A 23,099-nucleotide genomic window follows, 5' to 3' on the forward strand; every position below is an offset into this window, starting at 1 on the left:
TCCCTTGGTGGGTGCTAGCTTAAAAAACAAAAAGTTATAAAGAAGCAAAAAGATCTGCACGTCCCATTTAAGGATTTATTAACAAGTGAGGTTCCGAGCCACCGATCTTCCTCAGGCTTCAAAGTGTATTTGTGAGCCGCCATCTTAAATATACAAAGACATACGCATGACAGCTGAAGTTCATCACTCTCTAATCAGGTTTGCTTCTTTATACCGCCTCTACCGCTGAGCCACAGCCGGAGGTTTACACGACAGAGAAGTGACGTCAATTCTGTTCTTCATGAGAAAACATCTTCGCTGTCGGCGGTCCGGTACCTTGTGAGTCCCGAGGTTGGGCAGACAGTTCAGCACAGCGTGAGACACGTTTGGATTCTTCTCTCTCCCCAGTTTGAACATCAGGACAGGAAGAAGGGAGGGAACCTGCAGACACACACACACACACACACACACACACACACACACACACACACACACACACACACACACACACACACACACACACACACACACACACACACACACACACACACACACACACACACACACACACACACACACACACACACACACACACACACACACACACACACACACACACACACACACACACACACACACACACACACACACACACACACACACACACACACACACACACACACACACACACACACACACACACACACACACACACACACACACACACACACACACACACACACACACACACACAGATTGAATCATGGTAATGAGATTATAAATATACTGGAACACAAATATATGATTACACATCACGGCATCAGGATAACTGGAGATTATAACATTCACCTAAAAAGGCAAATCCCAGCGTTAATGTATTTATTCTCTGAAATACGGCGTCAGTTTCACCTCTTATTCTTCAACATCTTATCAACGCTGTCCAACATTATCCCACTGTCTTCTTTTTCTTAAAGAGGACATATTGTGAAAAATCCACGTTTACAGTGTTTTTTAACATATATTTAGGTAACCTGAGTGTCTACTGACCCACAAAATGTGAAATAAATCCATCCAGTCCTTTGTTTGTGGTCTGCATAAGTCTTACAACACAGAGAGAAATGCTCTGTTTCAAATTTGATCAACTTGTGATGTCACAGTGGGATCCTGGTGAAAAAAGAAATCCCCTCCCCTCCCCTCCCCTGGTATCTCCACCCATGGACTCCTCCCCCAACCTAGAACAAAACTCTTAAGCAGGTCCACCATTTTTATTTTCCCTAGCAAAGGAGTGATGTCGACGGGGAAAACTCGGGGGGGGTCATTGCATTTAAAGAGACACACACACCAAAACGGAGCGTTCTGAGAGAGCTGGTTTATACAGGGTCACAAACCTCCTCTGGTGCTTGATTCATGTTATATTTTGACCAAAGCACAGCACAGATGTTTCATTTAGACCACAGGGGACTGTTTGAAAAGGTGGAGAAGGGGCGATAATATGTCCTCTTTAAGACTTAATTTTGGGCTTTTATTTTGTTACTTCGTCACACCCATTACGCCTCTGTGTAATTTAAGGTTGAAGGCGAAACGTCCCAGGGGCGTAGGTATTGCAAACCCCAGCAGGCCGAGCTGTGGTGACAGTATGAAGATGTTCTGGGCTGTCACACCTCCAAGATTAAAAGACTGGTCACTGGTCTTAACCGTGGTCATGTACGTCTGACTTCTCCCATGATCCTCTCTGCTCATTTAAATCTTCAAGGATACAAGCCAGAGAGAGAGAACCGAAGGACAACGCAGGGTTAACACTTCATTCTCCTTTCTGTGCTCGGGTCAGATACCAGGGTCTCTTGATGCACGTCGTCGACACAGCCCTGCACACTTTAATTAGCATAAAACACTTCTTGGTGCCCGCCACCTCGGCTGTTACCTAGCAACAACTTCACCTGCTGCAAGAAGACGAGGAGAAGAAAGAAATGAAGGTTTTTTTTTCCAGATGAATCCCAGAAATGTCTTTTTGTCACCTTGGACTCCAAACTTCCATCAACAAAATGTTAGAGTTTTGAGTTATTATTCATATTTTAGCCTCGTTTCTTACAAGAAAGGAGATCCATCGAGTTCAAATCTGCCAATAACCTCATACAGACACATCAAACGAGCGGAGGTAGTGGCACTGAGGGAGCAATTAGAGCAGCGGGGATACTGCGAGGAATCTAACGAGGCCGAGTAATGAGCAGCTTATAGCACTGCGTGATATTTCACATCGTCTTCTGCAGAGAGCGACTTTATGATCCCAGAGGGTCAGAGGGAAGTCTGTCGGGTTGAATCGCTCTCTTTAGACGAGAAAGGAGAGAAACACAGCGGCTGAAGGGAGGCAGCATTTCATGCATTACGTCCAAAAGATGTAAAAATATTAGTTTCATGTGAACTTTCCTTCTTTTGATTCAGAGAAGTTAGCGGGAATATTTGTATCTGAAGCTCTGCGTGAGTCCAACTGAGCCGTGTGGATTTTCTACCTGGCAGGGGTCGGCTGCAGCGATGGCCTGGCCGGCGTTCAGAGCCAGCTGGCAGACGTCCTCCTGACCCGTGAGTATGGCGTGCGTCACCATCAGGGTGAGGGACGAGAGGCGCTGCTGGCTGGACGACAAGGAGAGGGCGGAGCTGACGGACAGCAGCCAATCAGCTGCAGCGGCTTCATCGTCCGCCAGTTTACGCAGCACAGACACGGCCACGCTGAGCTCGCTGAACCAGGAGCTCAGAGGAAGAGGCAGAGGAGGGGCAGACTGAAGAGAGGAAGAGAGAGCGAGAGAGATTATTATTCTTTTTATCCATCCATGATTCAACCTGTAAAAAAAACAGTTCAGGATTCTGTGTGAGTTTCAGCCACGTTGAAAAGAAAACTTTGTAATTTAGAGTTTAAACCACAGACTGTACTTACAGGAAGATCCTGGAAGGAACTGAATGTTGTCTTTCTGTTGCAGGAAATGAGGTGGACATGCCATATCTGCAACGCCATGTTGACATCTAAACGTGCTAAACTCCTAATAATCCACGGTGGTCTTATTTTTCTCAGATTTCAAAATCACTGCAGTTTGTGTTGTAAAAAATGAACATCACAGACGCCTGCTCGAATACGATGCAGAAATCAGAAAGCAGGGTACGAGTGATTATCATTTTTCCAGGTAAATGAAGAACCAGGTTTATCTGTGTGCCTGTCCCTCTACCTGCCGCACACCTGAGTGCAATCTGTGCTCAGGCAGGAGGAGGGGTATTCTCAGCGATGTGCCGACGTGTTTTTGTCCCCCATTTTGGTTCAGTTTTTTCCCGGGCATGTCAAGATTTCTGGTTTTGTTATATATTTAATTTTTTGTTTGGGCTGGAGATCACAGGTGGTCCTGTTTTGGGGTCTTTTGTTTTGTTTCGGTTAGATTTTTCTTCTTTGGTAGTTTTTAGGGGGAGGTGCGGGAGCGATGGCTCGGCACCTTCCAGTCTTCTGTTCTTTTTGGCCGGGGTCTCCAGCCCCTTTTCTTTCTTTGGTTTCTTATTCATCTTTGAGTTGGTTATGTTCAATAAAGCTCGGGGTTCAACTTTAAATCTGTCAGCGTGTAAACACCAGATCCTGAACATGATGAAAACCAGGATAAGACTCATAACCGGGATACTCAAGTCTTTGAGAGAAACCTGTTTACCTGTCCAGGTTTATCCGTCTCCCTGCTGATTCTCTGCAGCAGCTTGTGGGCCAGGTCCTGGTTGAGCTTGTGAATCCGTCGGTCGGCTAGAGCTTCAGTGAGGCTCAAGCAGGACAGGAGCTGAAGGACTGGGAGGACCAGGACGGGACTCATCCAGGGTGACAGCTCAGACTCCTCGGGGACTAAACTCAGAGCTGGGCAAGTGAGGGAGAAAACACAACAAGATTTTAAATCCAATGAAGGTTGCACATGTCATACTGAGTGAAGAATGTAGCTGTGATCACTTCCAGTTAAAGTTTTTTTTACCCAGACTGAGCAGGCTGCTCTGCTGAGCTGCAGGAGCTTCTAACAGGAGCAGGGCCGCGCCCATCAGCAGCTCGTCCAATGGCAGCTCCTGAAAATACAGATGCAGCGTGAACAATGATGCACAGTGTGGAGATACTTTTATTGTTATTGTAGTTTTTGATGCTAATAAATAACCCCATGCAAAAGTCATAAATCTTAAACCATATTGGTTGGATAATAAAAGTTTCTGTCACCTGTCGGCAGGCGGACAGGAGCTGATGCATCGAGCCGAGGAGAGGGCGGCAGTCCCCGTTGAGCTTGAGGCAGAGCTGGCAGGCGCACAGAAGCTGCAGAAGAAGAACGACCCTCTCAGACCTCCAGCGCTCCTCAGAGGACGAGACGAGACCCTGAAGCAGAGCGTCGACGAATCCACACAGCTCCAGCACCGCCTCCACGCTGTCCACCTGTCCAATAAACAAAAAGAGTGTAACTGTTTTATTAAAAAAACAAATTTGACATTTAACCAGTCTATCTAACTTTAAGTTGGCTGCAGACAGGACAGAGTTTTTGTGATCAATTTGTGCCTTTTCTGCACCAATTTATTATCATGATGTAGTCTTGTGCCTCTCTTGTGTCTGTGACATTCTCAAGAATCTTTCAGTAGTGGATATGTGAAGACGGCTTAAGAGCGTGTGGAGTAACATCAGCAGTAATTAGCCGCACGGAACAATTCAAATTACGGCATTAGAAAATTAAAGTTTTAGTCTGAGGAGGACAGAAACAGCAGCATCTCTCTCTCTCTCTGATCACCTGCAGAGCATACAGACATTCCTCGCAACACAAACACCACTGGTACAGAGCAAGTGGAGATTGTCTGATTTCTTTTTTTTTCAATCTTAGATTGTAATCTAATGCAGATTTTTTACTACATCAAAAACAGTAGGCGGATACTTTGAGGTGGTGGGAAGTACATCTGTACATTTATTTACGTATTATTGAGTTATATGCACTTCAGCATCGTTGTTTCACCTGCATGTGAGGCACCAGCTGACAGAGGCAGAGCAGCACGCTGTCAGACACGGAGGAGGGCCGTCCCTGCTCTGATCCTGGGTGTTTGGGCAGCAGCACCCTGAGAAGACCGTGTCTGAGGAGGGCGTGCTGAGGCTGCCTCTGAGGTTCACAGTAGAGGTACCGCAGGAATGGAACCAGCATGGCGATGTAGGCCGCTTCATTTCTGCAGGATTTATAAAAACACAATTTAAAAAAAGAAAAAAACCCTGATCTTCCTGAGAATAAAACAAAGCCTGATCCACGCTGTGCATGCTGTGATTTATCAGTGCTGCATCATGACATGACAGCGGTGTGATGAGTTATTTGGCACGCCAAGCTTCTCGCAGATGGCTTTGAAACGCATGCAGTGAAGGAGGGAGGAGCTGATTGGACGGAGGGTTCAGGGCCTCTCTAACCTGTCAGCAGCCTGCTGGATGAAATCATCAATCTCCAGCAGCAGAGCCGGCCAGCAGTCCGCTCGGTTCTCCAGCACCGTGATGAACGGGTGAGGGCTGTTCCTGTTTTAAAACAAAAGGCCGGGTGTAAATCACACATCCAGACTACCTGTTCTCATTTTAATCCCATGCAGGTGACACGGACGTGACCGGCGACGAGTCAGCAAAGTAATCACAAAGCATCCTGCAGGGAACACGAATCTCTGCACAAACTTTCATAACAAAAGGTTACTCACACATTTCGCTAAAAAACAAAATCACCATTGATGAGAAAGGTTAACTGAGGAATATCACACCTGAACTGATGTAAAAAAAAAACAAGTCAAAGAGAAGACTTTGATCTGTTTTTTTTTTGTGTAAACTACTGAAACTGTGTGGTTCTAAAAATGGGTTCGAGTGGAGCGTCTTCCCATTACAAATGATCTTTGGCTGCCCAAAGAAAAGAGCTTCCAGACAACAAACAGGTTTCATTTTTTTGTTCATTAAACAATAATCAACGACAGGCGATATGACTTGTAAACAGTAAATGTTAAATGGGCGCTTTTAAACCGCAGGTCACACCTCCACATTCACACCGTGATGGTAGAGGCTGCTGTGTAAAGCTGCAGCCTCAAATCCGACCTCTGCCCTTTCCTGCATGTCACCCCCACTCTCTGACCTCCCAACGTTTCCTGCCTCTCTTCAGCTGTCCTGTAAGGTGCTGTAAAATGGCACCATTGCTCCGTCTCGTCTCCTCCTCTGGGAGAGTAAACAACAGACTACCTTCTTGAATTTGAAACCCATTAAGTCCAGGCAAAACACTGAGGTCAAATCCAAGGTGAAGGGTCTGTGTGCTGTCAGGACTCTGCACACAGACAGGTCAGAAGTTAACAAACCAGAGTCCCCCCATTAGGTCCACTTAACCAATCGCTCAATCAATCACCACGTATCTGAATGAAGGAAGGAAGTTCAGTGGCAGAGCATGTCTGATCCTGTGACGGCGTGCAAAGAGACCCAGACCTCCTCCTCCTCTTCTTCTTCTTTCTTCCTCACGCTGTAATCTGTCTGACCATCTCTGCCCCCTCCTCAGGTTCCATGTGGCCGTCTCCGCTTCAATTCAGCCCCCATCCATCAGCCTCTCACAGCACGCCCGAGTTCTCAGCGTCCACACAAAGGAGGAGGAGGAGGCAGGAAGACGAGCGGGGATCGTCCTCCCTTTTTTTTAGTTCAACTACAAGTTCACAGCTGAATCAGAGAGCTGGCAGACAGACAGATGGGTCTGCAGCTTCCTGAGAGGTCTGCAGGTAACAGCGACCTCTGAGAGGAAGTCTGACACAGGCCGGATTTACAACCTGAGAACAGCACAGAAAAACTAACGGCAATAAAACATCCATATGTTTCTGCCAGGAGCATTTTGTCTTTGAAGGAAATATCCTGTATTCTTAAAAGAAGAATGTGTGACCTGTAACACATAAATATATCAGAAATCAAGTAGAAAGAAAGGCTTCACTCGCTCTCTTTCTCTCACGGCAGCTTTTGGTTGAATTTGACTGAAGATCTTTTGATTTTTTAAAGCTTTTGTTCTTATCAAAACAACATATCATTGTATCAAGATTTTGAAATTGTAAATAACCTTAGAGCGTGCGGTACAGACATGATGTGTAGTGTGGGAAAGACAGAAATCACATCAGAGACGGGCTGGTGTTTCAGTCTGAACCGTCCCTGATCCCGCTGAGGCCTGAGGTGGCTGAGAGTCTCTGCAGCAGATTGCACAGGGCCGTGGCGAGCAGACGGTTAACAATGGGCATCAGTGTGCATCCTCCATTAATCCCGCAGCATTTACAGTCACCCAGCAGTGCCAGGGCCTGGCGACCAATGACAGGCCGGTCCTGCCAGGCCAACGGCGCCACCCTGCTGCCCTCAACGCATTCATCTTCACACCGGGGAGGTTCAGACCGCCAGACAGACGCAGACAGCAGAGACAGCGAGGAAGACAGAGAAGGACAATGAAAGGAAGGAGGAGAGGAGTGTAGGAGAGAAGGAGAAAGAGAGCAAGGAAAGAAAAAGTAGGAAAGGTGTCAGAGGTAGAAAAAAAAGACAAAGACAAAGAAGCTACGTGTTTTATCACCTGCTGTAACTGATTAAGGAGGCCCCCGGGATCCAGGCTGGCAGAGGTGCAGGAGGAGGAGGGGGAGGAAGAGGAGGAGGAGGAAGAAGAGGAAGAGGAAGAGGAGGAGGAGGATGAGGAGGAAGAGGGGGAGGAGGAGGAAGAGGAGGAGGAGGATGAGGAGGAAGAGGAGGAGGAGGAGGAGGAAAGGGAGGAGGAGGAGGAGGATCAAGAATAGGAGAAGGATGAGGAGGAAGAGGAGGAGGAGGAAGAGGAGGAGAATAAACATTCAACACTAAAGTCTCACCTGATGGAGTACGGACATGTGAAGGGCTTTCCTCCGTCCCTCTGATCCGCCTGCATCTGCAGCAGCCGTCCAATCACCTTTATGAGCCCCTGGACGTTTCTACACACAGATTCAGACAAATAAACAACAAGATTTATTTAAGTTCATTCAATACCTGATGAAATCAAAAGGGTATCCTGTGCACCGCCAACCAACGTTCTCAGGTGCCGGTCGGTTGCAGGGACATACAATGAAAAGATAAACCGTGGTACGCTGAAAAGGACTTCACTGTCACTTTATTGTGAGCAAACAGCGCCTTGCGCCTGTAGCTTCCCCACGTTGGCTGTCCAAACACATCCAGAAAGATCCACAGGTTTTATAAATTTCCCACCACTTCTATAACAGGCCAATTGCAAACGACTGTGCCGATGACTGACGTTTCTCAAAGCCATTTTGTGGGTCAGTAGACACTCAGGCTACCCAAGTATATGTTCAAAAATTGTAAAAGTGGACTTTTCATAATATGTGCCCTCTAAAGATCATTAAGGAAGGAATCGGACCCCCAATCGGCCCGATTATCCCGCCGTCTGAGCCAGGCTTTAGCTTTAAAAAGAGACCTTATCTGTGCTTGTTATCCAAACAGTTCAAGAGCAGCACTCAGTTTCCTCGGACTATGTCTGGATAGGCGTCTTAGGCACATTTTACAAGATCTCAACAAAGGACATATTCACACAAAACAGCTGATTTTGGTCTTTTCTTCCAAAACAATGAGCCACATCGGGTTTAAAAAACGTCCCTGGAGCTGAAGTGAGTCTTTGATGAGTCTCTGCAGGATCCTCTTTACCTTAAACATATTGTTCTTGTCCGTGTATTAACCAGTGATTTTTGCTCCACCATTCACTGGAGGAAAGGTCATTTTAAAAAGCTGACTCATCATTTTCCGTACGACATGAGTCATAGGACGATGAGTTGGAAAAGGTCACCGTTCTCTTGTTAGGCCGGATCCTCACAGAGAAGACTTAATGGATCCGAGTCAGCAGAGAGGACGAGGACAGCGTGCCAGTGTCCCATTACTAAAAGATGAGTTATGTTTCTGCACAGAGGCGCTGTGTCATGTTCACAACACGCTCCACTTCTGTTACAGGTACGCCATTTATTCCCCCTGTCATCTGTTTGAATGAGCTCAAAATCCAGCAGAGCATTAGTCACATTTAGCTCCATAAAATACTTCTTTGTGACTTCGACAATGCAGCAGCCAGTATGTCCTCCTCCTAACTTTAGATTCTGGTCCTGAATGCTCTGGATTTGTTTGGACCAGAGAAGGTAGGCGGTTTTAAGACACCCCCACACGGCCGTTTTGGACGCCCCTCAGTTTGCCAGATATGAGACCAGTTATCAGGTCAAACCAACAGGTCTGTTGTAGGTTTACAGACCGATGCAGAGCTGGCTAAACACTTCAGTGTCCACCACATGGCAACCTGCGTGAGTATCGACTGTAGAGAGGAGGGGGGGGGGGGGGGGGGGGGGGGGAGACAGCTCTCTACAATGTTTAGAATTAGGACTGCAGTACCCATTTTAAACACTAGGAGTCAGAGTTACATATTGCTGCTTCATCTGTGAATTTTAGAGCATATCTAGCTCTGATTCTTCAGGGCGACAGCATCTAGGAGGTTTTCTTTTTGTGTTTCCACTTATTGTTGGGGTCGTTACATTCAGACTTACGTCTCTGAAAGCGTTGGCCTTATTTCCGACATATTTTGGGGTCAAAATCAACTTGCATCCTGAAACAGGCTACAGCACTCAGTCCCCGAGCCCCAGTGTGAGTGTGTTTGTGTACCTGGCAGAGGGCAGGAGGTTGAGCACACTGTTGAGGACGTGCTGCAGGTCTGCGTGTCCCTGATCCGCCAGCAGCACCACGGCGTCACAGCAGGCTGAACGCACCAGAGCAGAGTCAGAGCAGCACTGCTCCCACAGAGCCTCCAGCGCTGGACCCTGAAACACAACACAACCAGACTTTACTGTCCAAAAGCAGAAGACGGTTTTAATCTGAGTGGATTTCTTCAGCTGCCTCCATGACTCCATCACACATTTCTGACCGATATGTCCTGAAATGAAGTCACTGTTCATTCAGAGACTGCAGGTTCAAGGCACTTCAACTTTGGCTGCATTTAACAGTCCCAGATACTCCCACTTCTTCCATAACATTTAAGATAAAGAATCATTTTTAAGCCACAAGAAAACGGCCTTTTCATGCGTCACTCACCTGTGTGGAGGACTGTGTAATCTGTCCATGTGGTCCTTTCTCTTTCAGGACAGCAGCAACGAGAGTCTTCACCGTCTGGGAAAGAAAAGAAAAAAGACATTTTACACTAAAGCATGTTTTTTTCCCTTCATGTTTCTCTTGGTTTCCGCTGCCCTGTGTGTCCACCTAACGTTTCTTTGTCAGCGCCAGAGCTTTTTTCAGTTGTTTTCAATAGGTAGAGAGCGTTTGCAGCAGAAAGCAGCCGCCAGGCTGAAAAGCGCAGCGCCCAGCGTCTTTTTTTCCAAGCGCTCTGCTGTTTGTGTGCGGCCGCTCCGAGTTAAAAGTTAAAGTTAAAAATCTTCCAACTTTTCAGAAAGGCCCTGTTGACGTCACGGGCGCTCTTTTCAAAATGTATGATATTCCCCGTATTTTAGCCTCCTACAGATCGTGTCTTGTACTCACATCCTCTTTGCTCTGTGTCTGCTGGGGTAAAAAAACAATCTCAAATATAAAACATGCAGTAAAAAGTAACACAGCAGTGTCGGTCATACAGCGGCCGTTGTCAACAGACTGTTGTCATAGAGACAGGACGGACGTGCAGCGCTTTTCTCCTCAGCGCACAAACGCTTCATGCAGACACTCCCGAGCACACAGCCAGCGCTTTTCTACCCGGAAAAAACACCATGTGGACGCAGGGCCTAATCCATTACCTGGAAGACAATAGTTCAGGGGAGAGGACAAACTAACTCAAAAACAAACCAGAAGCCAGAAATGGTGGACGGTTAGGCTTGGGGCTAGCAACCCCAACGTGTCTATATGCAACAGAAACGCTGACAACAAAAAATCAGACTCTGGCAGAGGACAGTTCCTCACCAAAAGGGGGAAATATCATTTATCTTTTTTCTAAAGGGACTACCCATCCATTCCTTTCCTCTGAAGCAAGGGGAGAAGTGTGTCCTGCCTGTATTTAGACATGACAGTAGATCGAGTAGTAAATCAAGGAGAGAGAGAGAGAGTGAGAGAGAGAGAGAGTGGGGAATGAGCCACAGCCACAGTTCGGACTTGAACCCTGGCTGCAGCTTGGAGGACTATAGTCTCTGTACAGGGGGTGCGACCTAACCACTAGGCCATCAGCGCCCCCCAAGAGGAGAACTGGGGTTTGGGTTGAGTCAGTCACTCACCTGGGCTTGTATGACGGGGCTTTGGAAATCAAATCGTGTCTTTAAACTGTCCGCCATATCTGCTGGTCACACCTGGGAGGAGGAGGAGGAGGAGGAAGAGAAGAGGGAGGAGGAGAAGGAGGAGGAGGAGGAAGAGAAGAAGGAGGAGAGGGAGGAGAGGGAGGAGGAGAATGAAGAGGAGGAGAAGGAGGAGGAGGAGGAGGAGGAGAATGAAGAGGAGGAGAAGGAAGAGGAAAAGAGGAGGAGGAGGACGAGAAGGAGGAGATTGAGGAGGAGAAGGAAGAGGAGGAGGAGGAGGAAGAAGAGGAGGAGAAGGAAGAGGAGAACGCTTTAGTAGAATAAGTAAACAACAGTTTTATCGTTCATTTCACTTCCAATAAATCGTGTTTTGTCAGCAACATAAAGACAAACTTTCCAGAGAGAGGAAGCTTGGTGCCGTGCTTCTTCTAAACTCCAGAATATCACATATCAGACGTTCTCTGAAACAAAAGCTACCTGGAGCAGCCACCTGTTCTTCAGCTTTAACAGAGAAACATTAGTGTGAGCGGCAGAACTGCTTGAAGGTATTCAGGTTCTTTGAAAAATGACCCCTGCTCTCTGTGTTATCATATTATTGGCCTGCAGCCCTGACATTATTTTGGTTTGAATTATTCACAGGACATCAGAGGGCCGGCCCGCTGACTGAGTCACAGGTTGCTAAGCAGACGAGTGGTCCACATTACACCTGTGTGTGTGTCGTACAGGTGCTGAACACCTGCTGTCTGAGGCCTGAGCTCCACAGCTGCTCTTTCATCAGACAAGATTTGACTGTTACAGACTGTGAGGGGGGGCGGGGGTGGTAATGACAGAAATGTGTCTGCTGGACTGAGAAGAAAAAGTAGAGTTGGTGATCAGCTTCAGAAAGACTGAAGCATAATAAGTTAGCCGATACCTGAGAGGAAAAACGAGAAGAAGTTATCAGCCAACCAAAAGAAGGAGAAAATGACGTCCACTACAGAGAGCTCCCTATGTAGTTAGAAGGGAGTAGAGAATGAATGTGTGATTCATAGACTGTAAATATGATGACGCCTGAGTGACGTCACCCGTCTGTTCCTGCAGGGGGCGCTGGAGTCCCATCGATGGCGGTCTCCGTGCTGGAAATGCTGTCTCAGTCTAACTTTCAGTCAACCTAACGACAGGCTGAGAGCTGGAGCTGAGGCGGGTTTTAAACCTCCTGACAAACCGTTACACCGCGCCCACCTGTCAATCATGTCAGCTACACACCTTATTGTGAATAACTCTTATCCTTCATCAAATCAAAACTGATGAGTCATCAAAACATTCACCCCCCGTACAGTGTGTGTCGATCGAGACATGAGCTAATCAGACCTGTTTGTTTTTTTGAACCAGGCTGTAAACATGTTAATCTCTGCTGTAAAAACAGACTTTTTAGAATGGGTGTGTATGTGACTTCCTGTGCTTCTGCAGCCAGCCTCTAGTGGACACTCGAGGAACTGCAGGATTTTGCACTTCAGCATCGGCTTCATTTTTAAATGAAGAAGACGACAGCTAACACTCAGCGACCTAAAACGACTGCTGCCGACTGATTTTTAAGAGAAAGAAAAATGCATTTTGAGTCTTGTTTTATACATCGAGTGACATCACAGAGACAATAAAGTTTCAGAAAGAGAGCATAAAAATATCAACATCCAACATTCAGCCCCCCTCCCCTCCCCCTCCTCGCTGCATACAGATAAAGTTTGTAGTTCCCCTTCACTGCAGCTTCTCTCTGTTAATCATGTAAACTGATCTATTGTTCTTTCGTTACTTTAAACAGGGAACAGGAGCCTCCCGTGTCCTCACCCGTCACCCCCTCCTCAAACACACACACCCAACCCACCCCCTCACCCCCCACCCCACTGCTGTTATCTAACTGATAAGCTGCCTGCTGTTCTGTACTGTTATCCACCCTGCTGCTGCTGCTCGCTCTGCACCCACTCCCACCGACCGCCTTCAGCTCCACATGGACAGGTAAGACAGCAACACCTGCTACACAACGACATCGCAAACGTACACGACCACAGGCTGCTCAAAAGCTTCATTATTCTCATTTTAAGACCACACGGCTGTTAATCAGGTCACATCTCCAGCTCCTGACCTTCACACACATAGCGTATCTCGTAGGCTTTAAACTAGTTTGACGAGTTTGAGGGCTGCAGAAGTTTATTTTCTAACTAAAATATTTTCAAAAAAGTGTCAAGACTCATCACGTTTGAGGTGTTATCCATCGTTTCAAATCATCAAGCGTCATCTCAGGTTGAATCTCTTGAAAAAAAAAAAAAAAAAACTGTTGATATGCAGACTTTTTCCAGTGTTTTCTGCAGCATATTTACCGTACAGCCACACAATATGCGCCTGCCTGTACTGCCAGCTCTGCATTAGCCATAGAAGAAGAGGACAATGCGTGAACAGTGTTGAGCCAACAGTGCTTTAGAAATGACACGGCTGAGGCTTTACTGTGGGACTCACGCCGCTGCTGTTGCTGCTCACCGCTGCACACATGCCGGACACACACACATGCCGGACACACACACATGCCGGACACACACATGCCGGACACACACACATGCCGGACACACACACATGCCGGACACACACACATGCCGGACACACACATGCCGGACACACACACATGCCGGACACACACGTGGGATTTTTTTCTTCTTTTTAAAGGCCGTTCATGCAGCACGACGTGGACAGTTTCATGGCCGTGTTGAAGGACTGTAGCAACACAGATTACAGCCTGATTGTTGTATTCTTTGAAACATGAGAGAGATGGACTGGAAGTGGCTTGCTTAGGAATCATTTTGATTCATATATCAGCACTCGAATATGCATATTTTTCAGGGAAACTGTGGTCATTTTATAGTATTTGTTTAGCCATGACACAACTAGTCTATTTCAAACTGGTTACCAAAGAATCCCTGAAGCATCTTTGTGACCTCCAAAAACAAAACAAACCAACAGCAAAAAGATTTAGCGTCTCTAAATAGGTATTACTAACGCCTCCGTCACTTGATCAGATCCAGACAAAAGACAGTAAATATGAATGTTTGAAGCCTGAGTGACGTCACCCGTCTGTTCCTGCAGGGGGCTTCGGAGTCCCAGCAGTAGCGGTCGCCATGTTGGAAATGCTGTCTCACCCTAACTTTCAGACCAAAAAAATGAAGCCGATGCTGAAGTGTAAAATCCTGCAGTGTCCACTAGAGGCTGGCTGCAGAAGCACAGGAAGTCACATACACACCCATTCTAAAAAGTCTGTTTTTACAGCAGAGATTAACATGTTTACAGTCTGGTTCAAAAAATACAAATAGTTCTGATTAGCTCATGTCTCGATCGACACACACTGTACGGGGGGGGGAATGTTTTGATGACTCATCAGTTTTGATTTGATGAAGGATAAGAGTTATTCACAGTAAAGCTGACATGATTGACAGGTGGGCGCGGTGTAACGGTTTGTCAGGAGGTTTAAAACCCGCCTCAGCTCCATCTCTCAGTCTGTCGTTAGGTTGACTGAAAGATAGACTGAGACAGCATTTCCAGCACGGAGACCGCCATCGATGGGACTGCAGGAACAGACGGGTGACATCACTCAGGTTTCATCCATTAATATTTACAGTCAATGTTATTAACCAGTTATAAAACACAGGTAGATGCGTTTGCCTCATCAATATGCATCCTGCAAACAAACTATACGAACTGAGGTTGCACATGAACACAAAGTGAAAGTTCATCATAGCTGCTTTAATGACCCCCTTTGATTAGAGACATTCACGATTTTAAAATAAAGAGAATAGCAAATAGTTGTGTGTTTAAGTATCAAATGCAGATTTTTAACAAGCACCTCCAGTATGGCCACCAGAGGATGTACAGTGCTGCTAACCCAACGGAGGACCTTTCAAAATAAAACTTCCACCATACAGAACATTAAGAGGAGATTCTTACTAGACCAAAGAATAACACGTCTTTTAAATGTCACGGTGTCAACTGTTGAGTTTAGCTTTCATACTTCAGGATTACTAAGCACAATCATTAGTGATGTGATAAGTGTTGTGGGTTGTAACTCACATAAAAAAACAGAGGTGTACTCTGACAGCTTCTTGTTTTATGTTTTTAGGCCATCTCTTTAAGTCGATTATATGTATGCCGAATTGAAGCACCCTGTCTGCTTTGTCAAATACTTCAATTTATTTCATGTTGTGCATTACAATGCCTCTTCAGTAAGCTAGTAAAGTTAAAGTTGGCACATTTCACAATGGGGTTCGCCGTAGCGCGTGCTCTAGTCCAAGCTAGTCGTGGTTCTGATGCTGGCTAGGTGACGCTCATGTCTTAGCAACAACAACTTCTTTTGAAACGAACAATTAATCATATAAACTTAAATGTATGCCGAATTAAAGTGTGACAGCTGTTTTGTCAGGCATTTTGTTTCTGAAATGTTTTACTCTACCGTTGTTCTCCAGTTAGCGAGAGACGTAAAGTTAACAGATTTTACAATGAGGTTCAACGTAGCGCGTTCTTTCAAGCTAGTCGCGGTGCTGATGCTGGCTACGTAAGGTGTCGCGCGTTCCCCAGCAGTAATGTAACGACTAGGTAATAAACACCTGTTCTTCCATTAGCCTTTACACACATTTATACTCAGTAATCATCATGATAGGCCGAATAAAGTTAGCTAAACCGGCTAAAAAGAGCTAACTTTCACAGGAGTTATCCACCGCAAAGCTAATGCTAGTCAACAGAAAGTGCACGGGCAATAATAAATAGTTTTATTGTTTGTATTTTTGCTTTAGACTTAGCTACATGTAGCATTTTATAGCCAAAAGTTAAAACTTTGGAAGTTATACATGTTGTTTGCTAAACTTTACCTCATTCATCCGCCTCTTGTTCACCAGCGTGGAACTACGGCGAGTCTGGAGGACCAAAACAGTAGAGTCCGACTTATCCAGACCACAACCTGCTTTTTGTTCATTTTAGGCAAATGCTTTTTTAAAGACCCTAGACTGTACATTTTAAGATAAAGCCTCATTGTCACAATCAGTAGTTCGTTTTAAATATTCGTATTTAAAACTGCAAAGTCTGGATTTTTGTGGTTGTTGTATTTTTACCTGGAGTTGCCTATTTGTGTCCTTTAGTTTTGTAGTTGTTTTGTGTTTTGGTCTTTATGATTAAAAATAGTCTAAATAGTTTATAGCTCTGTTGAGCACTTAGTGTCATATTTCTGCAGGAATAAGTCCTATAACCCTGCGAGTTTACATATTTGAGTCTATTTTCGATTCTCATGTGTCAAAGTCAACAGGTGTGTTTTGAAAGCGTGTTTCAGATGTAAACTCTTTTACTGTTGAACACTGGGTTAATAATTCTCTCTGTGGACTAAATGATTTGTAAAGGTGAGATAGGAACAGGTTGTGGACTCTTATGACTGCCCACATTTTTATGACCGTTTTACTTTTGCATAGTTAAACAATTTCCAATTATTTTCAGATGTTTTCGAATTGAAAAAAACAACAACATTTAAATGTTGTTTTTTAAACAGGGGTGTGTCCAGAGGGGTGACCACCGGTGGCATGGTCCCCCAACTGAGCTCTGTTTCCAACAAGTGATCCAGTATTTTCTGGTCCGGTACCAGTGGCGATTCTACAGTCTGTTGGGGGCCTAGGGGCTACTACCCCTATTAATCTTGGTTTACTTTCATTGTTTTGACAAACTTTGTTTCTCACAGCAATAATGCATGCAACGCTTAGCAGGGCAACAAGAGTGAGTGCTGTCTGGCAGGGCCCCTTTAGGGAGGTTTCCTGATGTCATTGCAAAATGAACATGCATCTTCTTTTCAATTAAGAATTAAGGGAGCAACATGTAACGTTATCCTAGTGTTTAAAATAAGTACTGCAGTCCAAATTCTAAACATCATAGAGAGCTGTCTCCCCCCCCCCCTCCTCTCTGGAGTAGATGCTCTCACAGGTCACCATGTGGTGGACACTGAAGCTTCAGTGTTTATCCAGCTCTGCATCGGTCTGTAAACCTTTCTGTGTTCTAACCTCTCTCCATTTTTCAAAAGCATCTCCAATATTGATCCTAGTTTGAGCATGTTTCTGCTCGTGGAGCTTATTAGAAACATGCAGAGGCTTTTTAGGTCGGGTACAATCACTTCTATCTGAACCACTTCTCTTGCCCGCTTCCATCGCTGCAACACCTGTTGACCTGATAACTGTTCTCATATCTGGAAAACTGAGGGGCGTCTAAAACAGCCGTGTGGGGGTGTCTTAAAACCGCCTACCTTCTCTGGTCCAAACAAATCCAGATCATTCAGGAGCAGAATCTAAAGTTAGAAGGAGGACATACTGGCTGCTGCATTGTTGTCAGAGAAGCCAGCACTTCAGCATGTTTCCTTAATGTCTGATCATATAGTAAGATCACTTTATCATTTCACTCACTACGATTATCATTTGTGTGTGTGTGTGTGTGTGTGTGTGTGTGTGTGTGTGTGTGTGTGTGATGTCTTATGGCCACCCCTGCAAAAGTCAGTGGTCCAGTTCAGCCACCCCAGTCAAAAAAAAGTCTGGCTCCGCCCCTGGTTAAACAATGGAAAAAGTGGATTTAAGATAAGAAAATAAACAAACACACTCTTTGCTTTCAAAATAACTCAATAAAAATGTTCTGTTTGTTGTCACATGACTTTGTTGTGTCTGGCCAGCTTTGAACATCTCATACAAACTGTTGAAGCACGCTTCATTCGCCGGTTTTCCCCCGGGACTTGAAGGCAACATAATTACATGAGGGTGCGAGCACCTGATTGGAGGACCGTATATTTGCTCTCTTCTAATAGGCTGCCTTCGTCTCGTGCGCCGTCTGCAGCCCCAGCGGGTACACCAAGCTGCGCGTGCGCTCTGTCCCTCAGCGTCGTGAAGTTTGCGGAAATAAGGAGGAAATGTAACGACGTTAAGAAACAATTTCCTTCAAAATAAAAGAAACTCGTTACGATGTTTTTAATATTCTTTATTCAGCATTTTTGACAAAGGCAATAAAAATGTTTACAATTCACACATTACTTCAAGCAGCATCTTTCGATTCATAAATTAAAATATAACAATCAAAAATGACCTAAAACAACCATTCATAAATATATAAAATCTTCACACAAATCTCAATAACATTTAGATTTATAAAATAACATTTAAATTAAAAAAAAATATATTTTTTTGTAATCAAAGTAAAACTTTCAAGGCACTTCTTTTTTACCAATTATTATAATATAAATATAATACATATTTCTATATAACCTATGACTAAACTGACCCCCCGGGATTAATGAAGTATTCTTTATTCTGATTCTGACACTGAACCAGGAGAACCACCTTACAAACATTGATTGTGAGTGTCTTAAGGTCAAAAACCTCATTTAAATATTTTATTACAAACGTGATGATCTTGACGAATATGTTGACTTTTTAAGACTCTGAATATTTTAGTTTGATCAGGCCATTAGTAGGTGAAATAAATGATTTTTAGTGAACCAGAAAAGATTCCTGGCACAATGAATTTAAAGAAGCAAATATTTGTCAAGATTACCCAAAACCATAAATACACCAGGGGGAACACCTGCAGCCAGACGTATTCGCCTCTAAGTCATTTAACATCCTCTCAAAAAGCATCCAATGAGAGCAGCAGGAACGAAAGTACACAGTAAATAAAGCCGGAAATATAGAAAAGACATTTATACATCAAATAACCTTTTCAAACAGTCGCCTGTGGACCTGCACAAAAGTTTTGTTCGAGGCTGGGGGTGGAGTCCATGGGTGGAGATACCAGGGGAGGGGAGGGGATTTTTTTTTACCAGAATCCCACTGTGACATCACAAGGAAAGCAAATTTGAAACAGAGCATTTTACTCTGTGTTGTAAGACTTATGCAGACCACAAACAAAGGACTGGATGGATTTATTTCACATTATGTGGGTCGGTAGACACTCAGGTTACCAAAATATATGTTCAAAAATACTGTACAAGTGGATTTTTCATAATATGTCCCCTTTAAAAATCTCCAGCTGCGTGTGTTTTATTTTGAAACTGTGCGGCGGAAACTGCCTGTCTCAATTCGGGTGCTTGACCGCCGGTGAGCCTTTGAAACTGTTGAGCGTGACTGCAGACCAGGAGAGACCATGTCCGGCGTCATAAGCAAACTGTACTCACCTCTACTCTCATTTATAACTCATTCTCCATGAAATAACAGGCACAAGGGGCCCAAAGGATGGCCAACTCGGTGAGTAGCCGGCCCGAGGATTTACTCGCCATTCCGCTCTAACGGAGTGGATGTTTGGATATTTTTTCTGGTTTGTCACACCGGAGGAGTCGGTGGTTTTTTCACTCCGTAACGAGGATTTTCGTACCGAGCTAGCACGAGCCGATACGTGCCGCTATCTCCTGCACGAACGTTCCAATTCAAAATCCAACCTAAAAACTTGAGATTTTTTTTGTAGTTTTCTTCTTAATGACCAAAAAGTCGCGTTTAAAACTCGCCAATTAACACTAATCAGAGTGACTAGAGTCCATTCTTCAATTCGGCGTTATTTTTACACAATGTTCCTCAAAAAGTGGCATGCAAAAATGGGTAAAATGCCAACTTTCTGCAGGGGTTTTCTTGCATTTTTTACAACCATATAGAGACACTTTATGGGAATTTTAAGATAACTGTTAAATGTTTGTGATAATACACGCATGCTTATATTGTTAAATAATGTTTCGGTTTAAATTAACAGTTAAACGTAGTCAGTCCAGTTTTCTCAGGTGTGTTGATTAGGCGAGGAGGAACATTTCATTAAATTTGCTGATTTTTAAATGGAGTTTTGTATGGCATGCTTCATTCAGAAGACATGGCATTATAATGGCTCCTTCTTCAGAATAAAGGAGTAAAAGTAGCATGTTAAACCCATTGATCAATGTTTTTACTTTTTAACTATTTTTGCAGTTTTATTGATCAGTAACCCAACATCATTTTATCCCAAAGGGTGCTGTTCAGGTGAAACTAGAACTTGGTCATCGAGCCCAGTTCAGAAAGAAACCCACCGTGGAAGGCTTCACCCACGACTGGATGGTGTTTGTGAGGGGACCGGAGCACAGCAACATCCAGCACTTTGTGGAGAAAGTAGTTTTTCACCTGCACGAAAGCTTCCCCAAACCAAAAAGAGGTAAGACACCTGGGCTGCTATTTTACTGCTCTGATTTCTCTGGCCCTTTTGTTTGATGCTCTCTCTGGAGCGACTCCTTCAAAGCAGCTTTGTTTCCTGTGTTATCAGCACTCATCCTGCAGCTGGATCCCACTGTGTGTGGAGGCTGGCAGAAAACCAGAGTCTCCTTGTGTTTAGAATTCATGTTTGGTTCGATGATTACTGGAAAGCAAATTGTGGAGAAAAGTCAGTGGGTTTTGGTTTTGGAGAGCATTTAATGTCCTGTTGCAGAGTGTAGGTCGGACACACTGGCTCGTAAAACCAGTGATGTGTTTAATTTCTCTGTAACTCTCAGAGGACTGAAGAGAAAAATTGGAAATAATGTTTAATGGAGGAAAATGTGTTTTATGGTGTGTAGGAGCTGCCCATGAAGATGGATGCTCCCTGCAGAGCAGAATCACACCTGATGTTGCTTTTCATCTTCGATGTTTGACAAAAGGACTCGTGTGTTGTTTTCTGTTTGTGTGGTTGTTTGCAGGTTCTCGTCTCCTAACAAACCAACATGCTTTAAACACAAACTCTTGCAAAAACGAATCGCTGGATTTGATTCGATATCGATATCAGCATCACCTCTGTTACGGCCTAATGCTGCATTCAGGTGCTCCTTGGATGGTCCCAGTTTCTGAGTCGGGAAGTCAGAATGTTGTAACAACAAAAAACAGCGTTGATGCTACAGACGATGTGTAGAATGTCTCTGAGTAATATTTGAGCCAAAAGTTGATGTGCAAAAAAAGTATCTGAACATTTACAAAACATCTTTTTCTCCCCATGTGATGACCAATATGACGTCAAGTCAAATTCTTTCCGGAGTTCTTGAGTTGTTGCTCCGACTTGAACAGGCGTTCATGTGCATTAAACCACTCGGAAGCTTGTTTTTCCAATGTGTCCAACAACACATGAATGCACCATATATTGCAGGATTTGCAAAGATACCATGGTTTCTTAGCTCTCCAGAAAATTGACTTATTTCTTCTTAAGTTGTCAGGATACCTGATTTTTAAAAATGATCCGATTCTAGTAAAAATCGAAGGATATCGATATCGTCACCCGTTTTGATGCCACAGCAACAAAAATTTAAATCCCTAGGCGCCAAATAGTGTGTCATTTCTTGTTCTTAATCACCACAAATTGCAAACAAACTCCTGCACATTGTCTGAACTGCACAAATCCGTTGTTGTGCAGGAGTTTGTCTGTAGTTTTTAAAGTATTCAATCCTCTCCAACGCTCCGTTCTTAGGAGTTAAAATGTTTTGTATTTTTTATTAAAATAACAGAGATTGTAACGTTTTAAAACAATTTGCGTCAAAAAAGTTTCCATGTTGGCAACGTTTGGGTACTGAATTGGTGCCAATGCACTTCTGCACTTTAGTAATGGCTCTGTCTGTCGTTAGCTCGCTCAGCTTTAAGTAAGATTTGAATAATTCAATATTTGGTACCTTTCGATACTATCGATCATTGAACTATATTTTTTATTGCAGAATATTGGAGTGGTACTGTTTATTGCTGTGATGTTTAGATATTTAAAAAAGGTGTCAGGTAGGAAGACGAGTGTCCACATATATCTATGGATCAGTCAGTGTAAGCATGCTGATTCCTGATTGGTTGTTGCATCAGTTTGCATGCAGACCGTCTCTCTCTCTGTTTGTAGCAGTCCTGCTCTAACTCTTCGATTTACGACCCTGCTTCAGGACTTGTCTGCTTTCCTCCGTGTTGTGCGTCAGGGTCTTCTTTGTGGTCTGTGGTGTGCTTTTAGTTTGTGAGCTTCAGGAGTCCTAATGGAACATCTGGAGAGGAAGAGATCAATTAAAAACCTCCCCTGGTTCAGGATTTCTGACCCCACTTCAGCTCGTTGTGATTTCAGGAGATTTCTACGAGCCAGCGCTTGGCATCGGTCCAGTGTTGCTTCCTCTCGTTTGTTGCTCGACTGTACAGTCACTGATATCCTCACACTGTGCTGTATTGTTGTGTTTGCTTTGGGTGTGTTTCTACCTGAAGTTAAGTCTCTCCACTTGTGATCCAATCACTCAGGACAGATGTTAATACCAAATGTAAACAGGGAGAAGTGCAGGTCTTTATTTGTGCAACCTGTTTCAAAGGAAGGGATGAGAAGGCTCGTGTTGTTTTACTCAAGACTCCTTTTTGAGACTAAGGTCTCGTCTCAGAGTCGAAAGCATTTTTACTCGGTCTTGTCTCGGTCTCAGGCTGGGCGGACTCAGGATTTTAAATCAAGACCACCACTGGTCGTCTATTTTTTCCCCGTCATTACTGAGATTAGAAGGAAAACTCCTCTTTCTAAATGAACAAATAACTTCAATTCATTTGTAGTTTGATTTTTATCCCCCGGTTACGGCCACAAACTTCCCGGTATTACGGTCTTAGTGAGTGACACAGCCCCTGAAGACAAGATAATGATTTTTCACTGATATTTATGGTCTTGGTCTTGTCTCGGTCTCACCATGCCATGGTCTTCTCTCTGTCTCGGAGCACTCCGGTCTCGGGTTTGTCTTGGTCTTGATTAGTGTGGTCTTGACTACAACACTAGAAGAGACCTATAGGGTGTTGTCACACACTTGAATCATTTGGATACAGTAAGTTGTTCAG

General features: G+C 44.4%; 2 protein-coding genes across 5 annotated transcripts in view; one reads left to right on the forward strand and one right to left on the reverse strand.

Moving 5' to 3' along the window:
• focad (focadhesin) overlaps nt 1-16,220 on the reverse strand; it is a 36,146-nt gene extending 19,926 nt beyond the window's left edge. The window contains exons 1-12 of one of the 3 annotated variants that reach the window (XM_061031355.1): nt 16,146-16,220; nt 11,245-11,316; nt 10,085-10,159; nt 9,659-9,813; nt 7,843-7,941; nt 5,411-5,512; nt 4,974-5,178; nt 4,199-4,408; nt 3,966-4,053; nt 3,660-3,853; nt 2,487-2,753; nt 316-420 (exon numbers count right to left, since the gene is read on the reverse strand). In XM_061031355.1, coding sequence (XP_060887338.1) covers nt 316-420; nt 2,487-2,753; nt 3,660-3,853; nt 3,966-4,053; nt 4,199-4,408; nt 4,974-5,178; nt 5,411-5,512; nt 7,843-7,941; nt 9,659-9,813; nt 10,085-10,159; nt 11,245-11,301 — 1,557 coding nt within the window. In that variant the 5' untranslated portion in view covers nt 11,302-11,316; nt 16,146-16,220. Of the gene's footprint in view, nt 1-315; nt 421-2,486; nt 2,754-3,659; nt 3,854-3,965; nt 4,054-4,198; nt 4,409-4,973; nt 5,179-5,410; nt 5,513-7,842; nt 7,942-9,658; nt 9,814-10,084; nt 10,160-11,244; nt 11,317-12,175; nt 12,220-14,709; nt 14,839-16,145 lie in introns of those variants that run through there. The other 2 variants (XM_061031356.1, XM_061031357.1) reach the window with 2 other exon arrangements.
• A 3,183-nt stretch (nt 16,221-19,403) lies between these two features.
• The window catches only part of mllt3 (MLLT3 super elongation complex subunit), a 45,314-nt gene continuing 41,618 nt past the window's right edge, over nt 19,404-23,099 (forward strand). For both annotated transcript variants that reach the window (XM_061031376.1, XM_061031377.1), the window contains exons 1-2: nt 19,404-19,535; nt 20,280-20,460. In XM_061031376.1, coding sequence (XP_060887359.1) covers nt 19,524-19,535; nt 20,280-20,460 — 193 coding nt within the window. In that variant the 5' untranslated portion in view covers nt 19,404-19,523. The remainder of the gene's footprint in view (nt 19,536-20,279; nt 20,461-23,099) is intronic.

This window comes from Labrus mixtus, chromosome 23 (assembly GCF_963584025.1).
Source record: "Labrus mixtus chromosome 23, fLabMix1.1, whole genome shotgun sequence".
In the NCBI taxonomy this organism is placed as follows: Eukaryota; Metazoa; Chordata; class Actinopteri; order Labriformes; family Labridae; genus Labrus; species Labrus mixtus.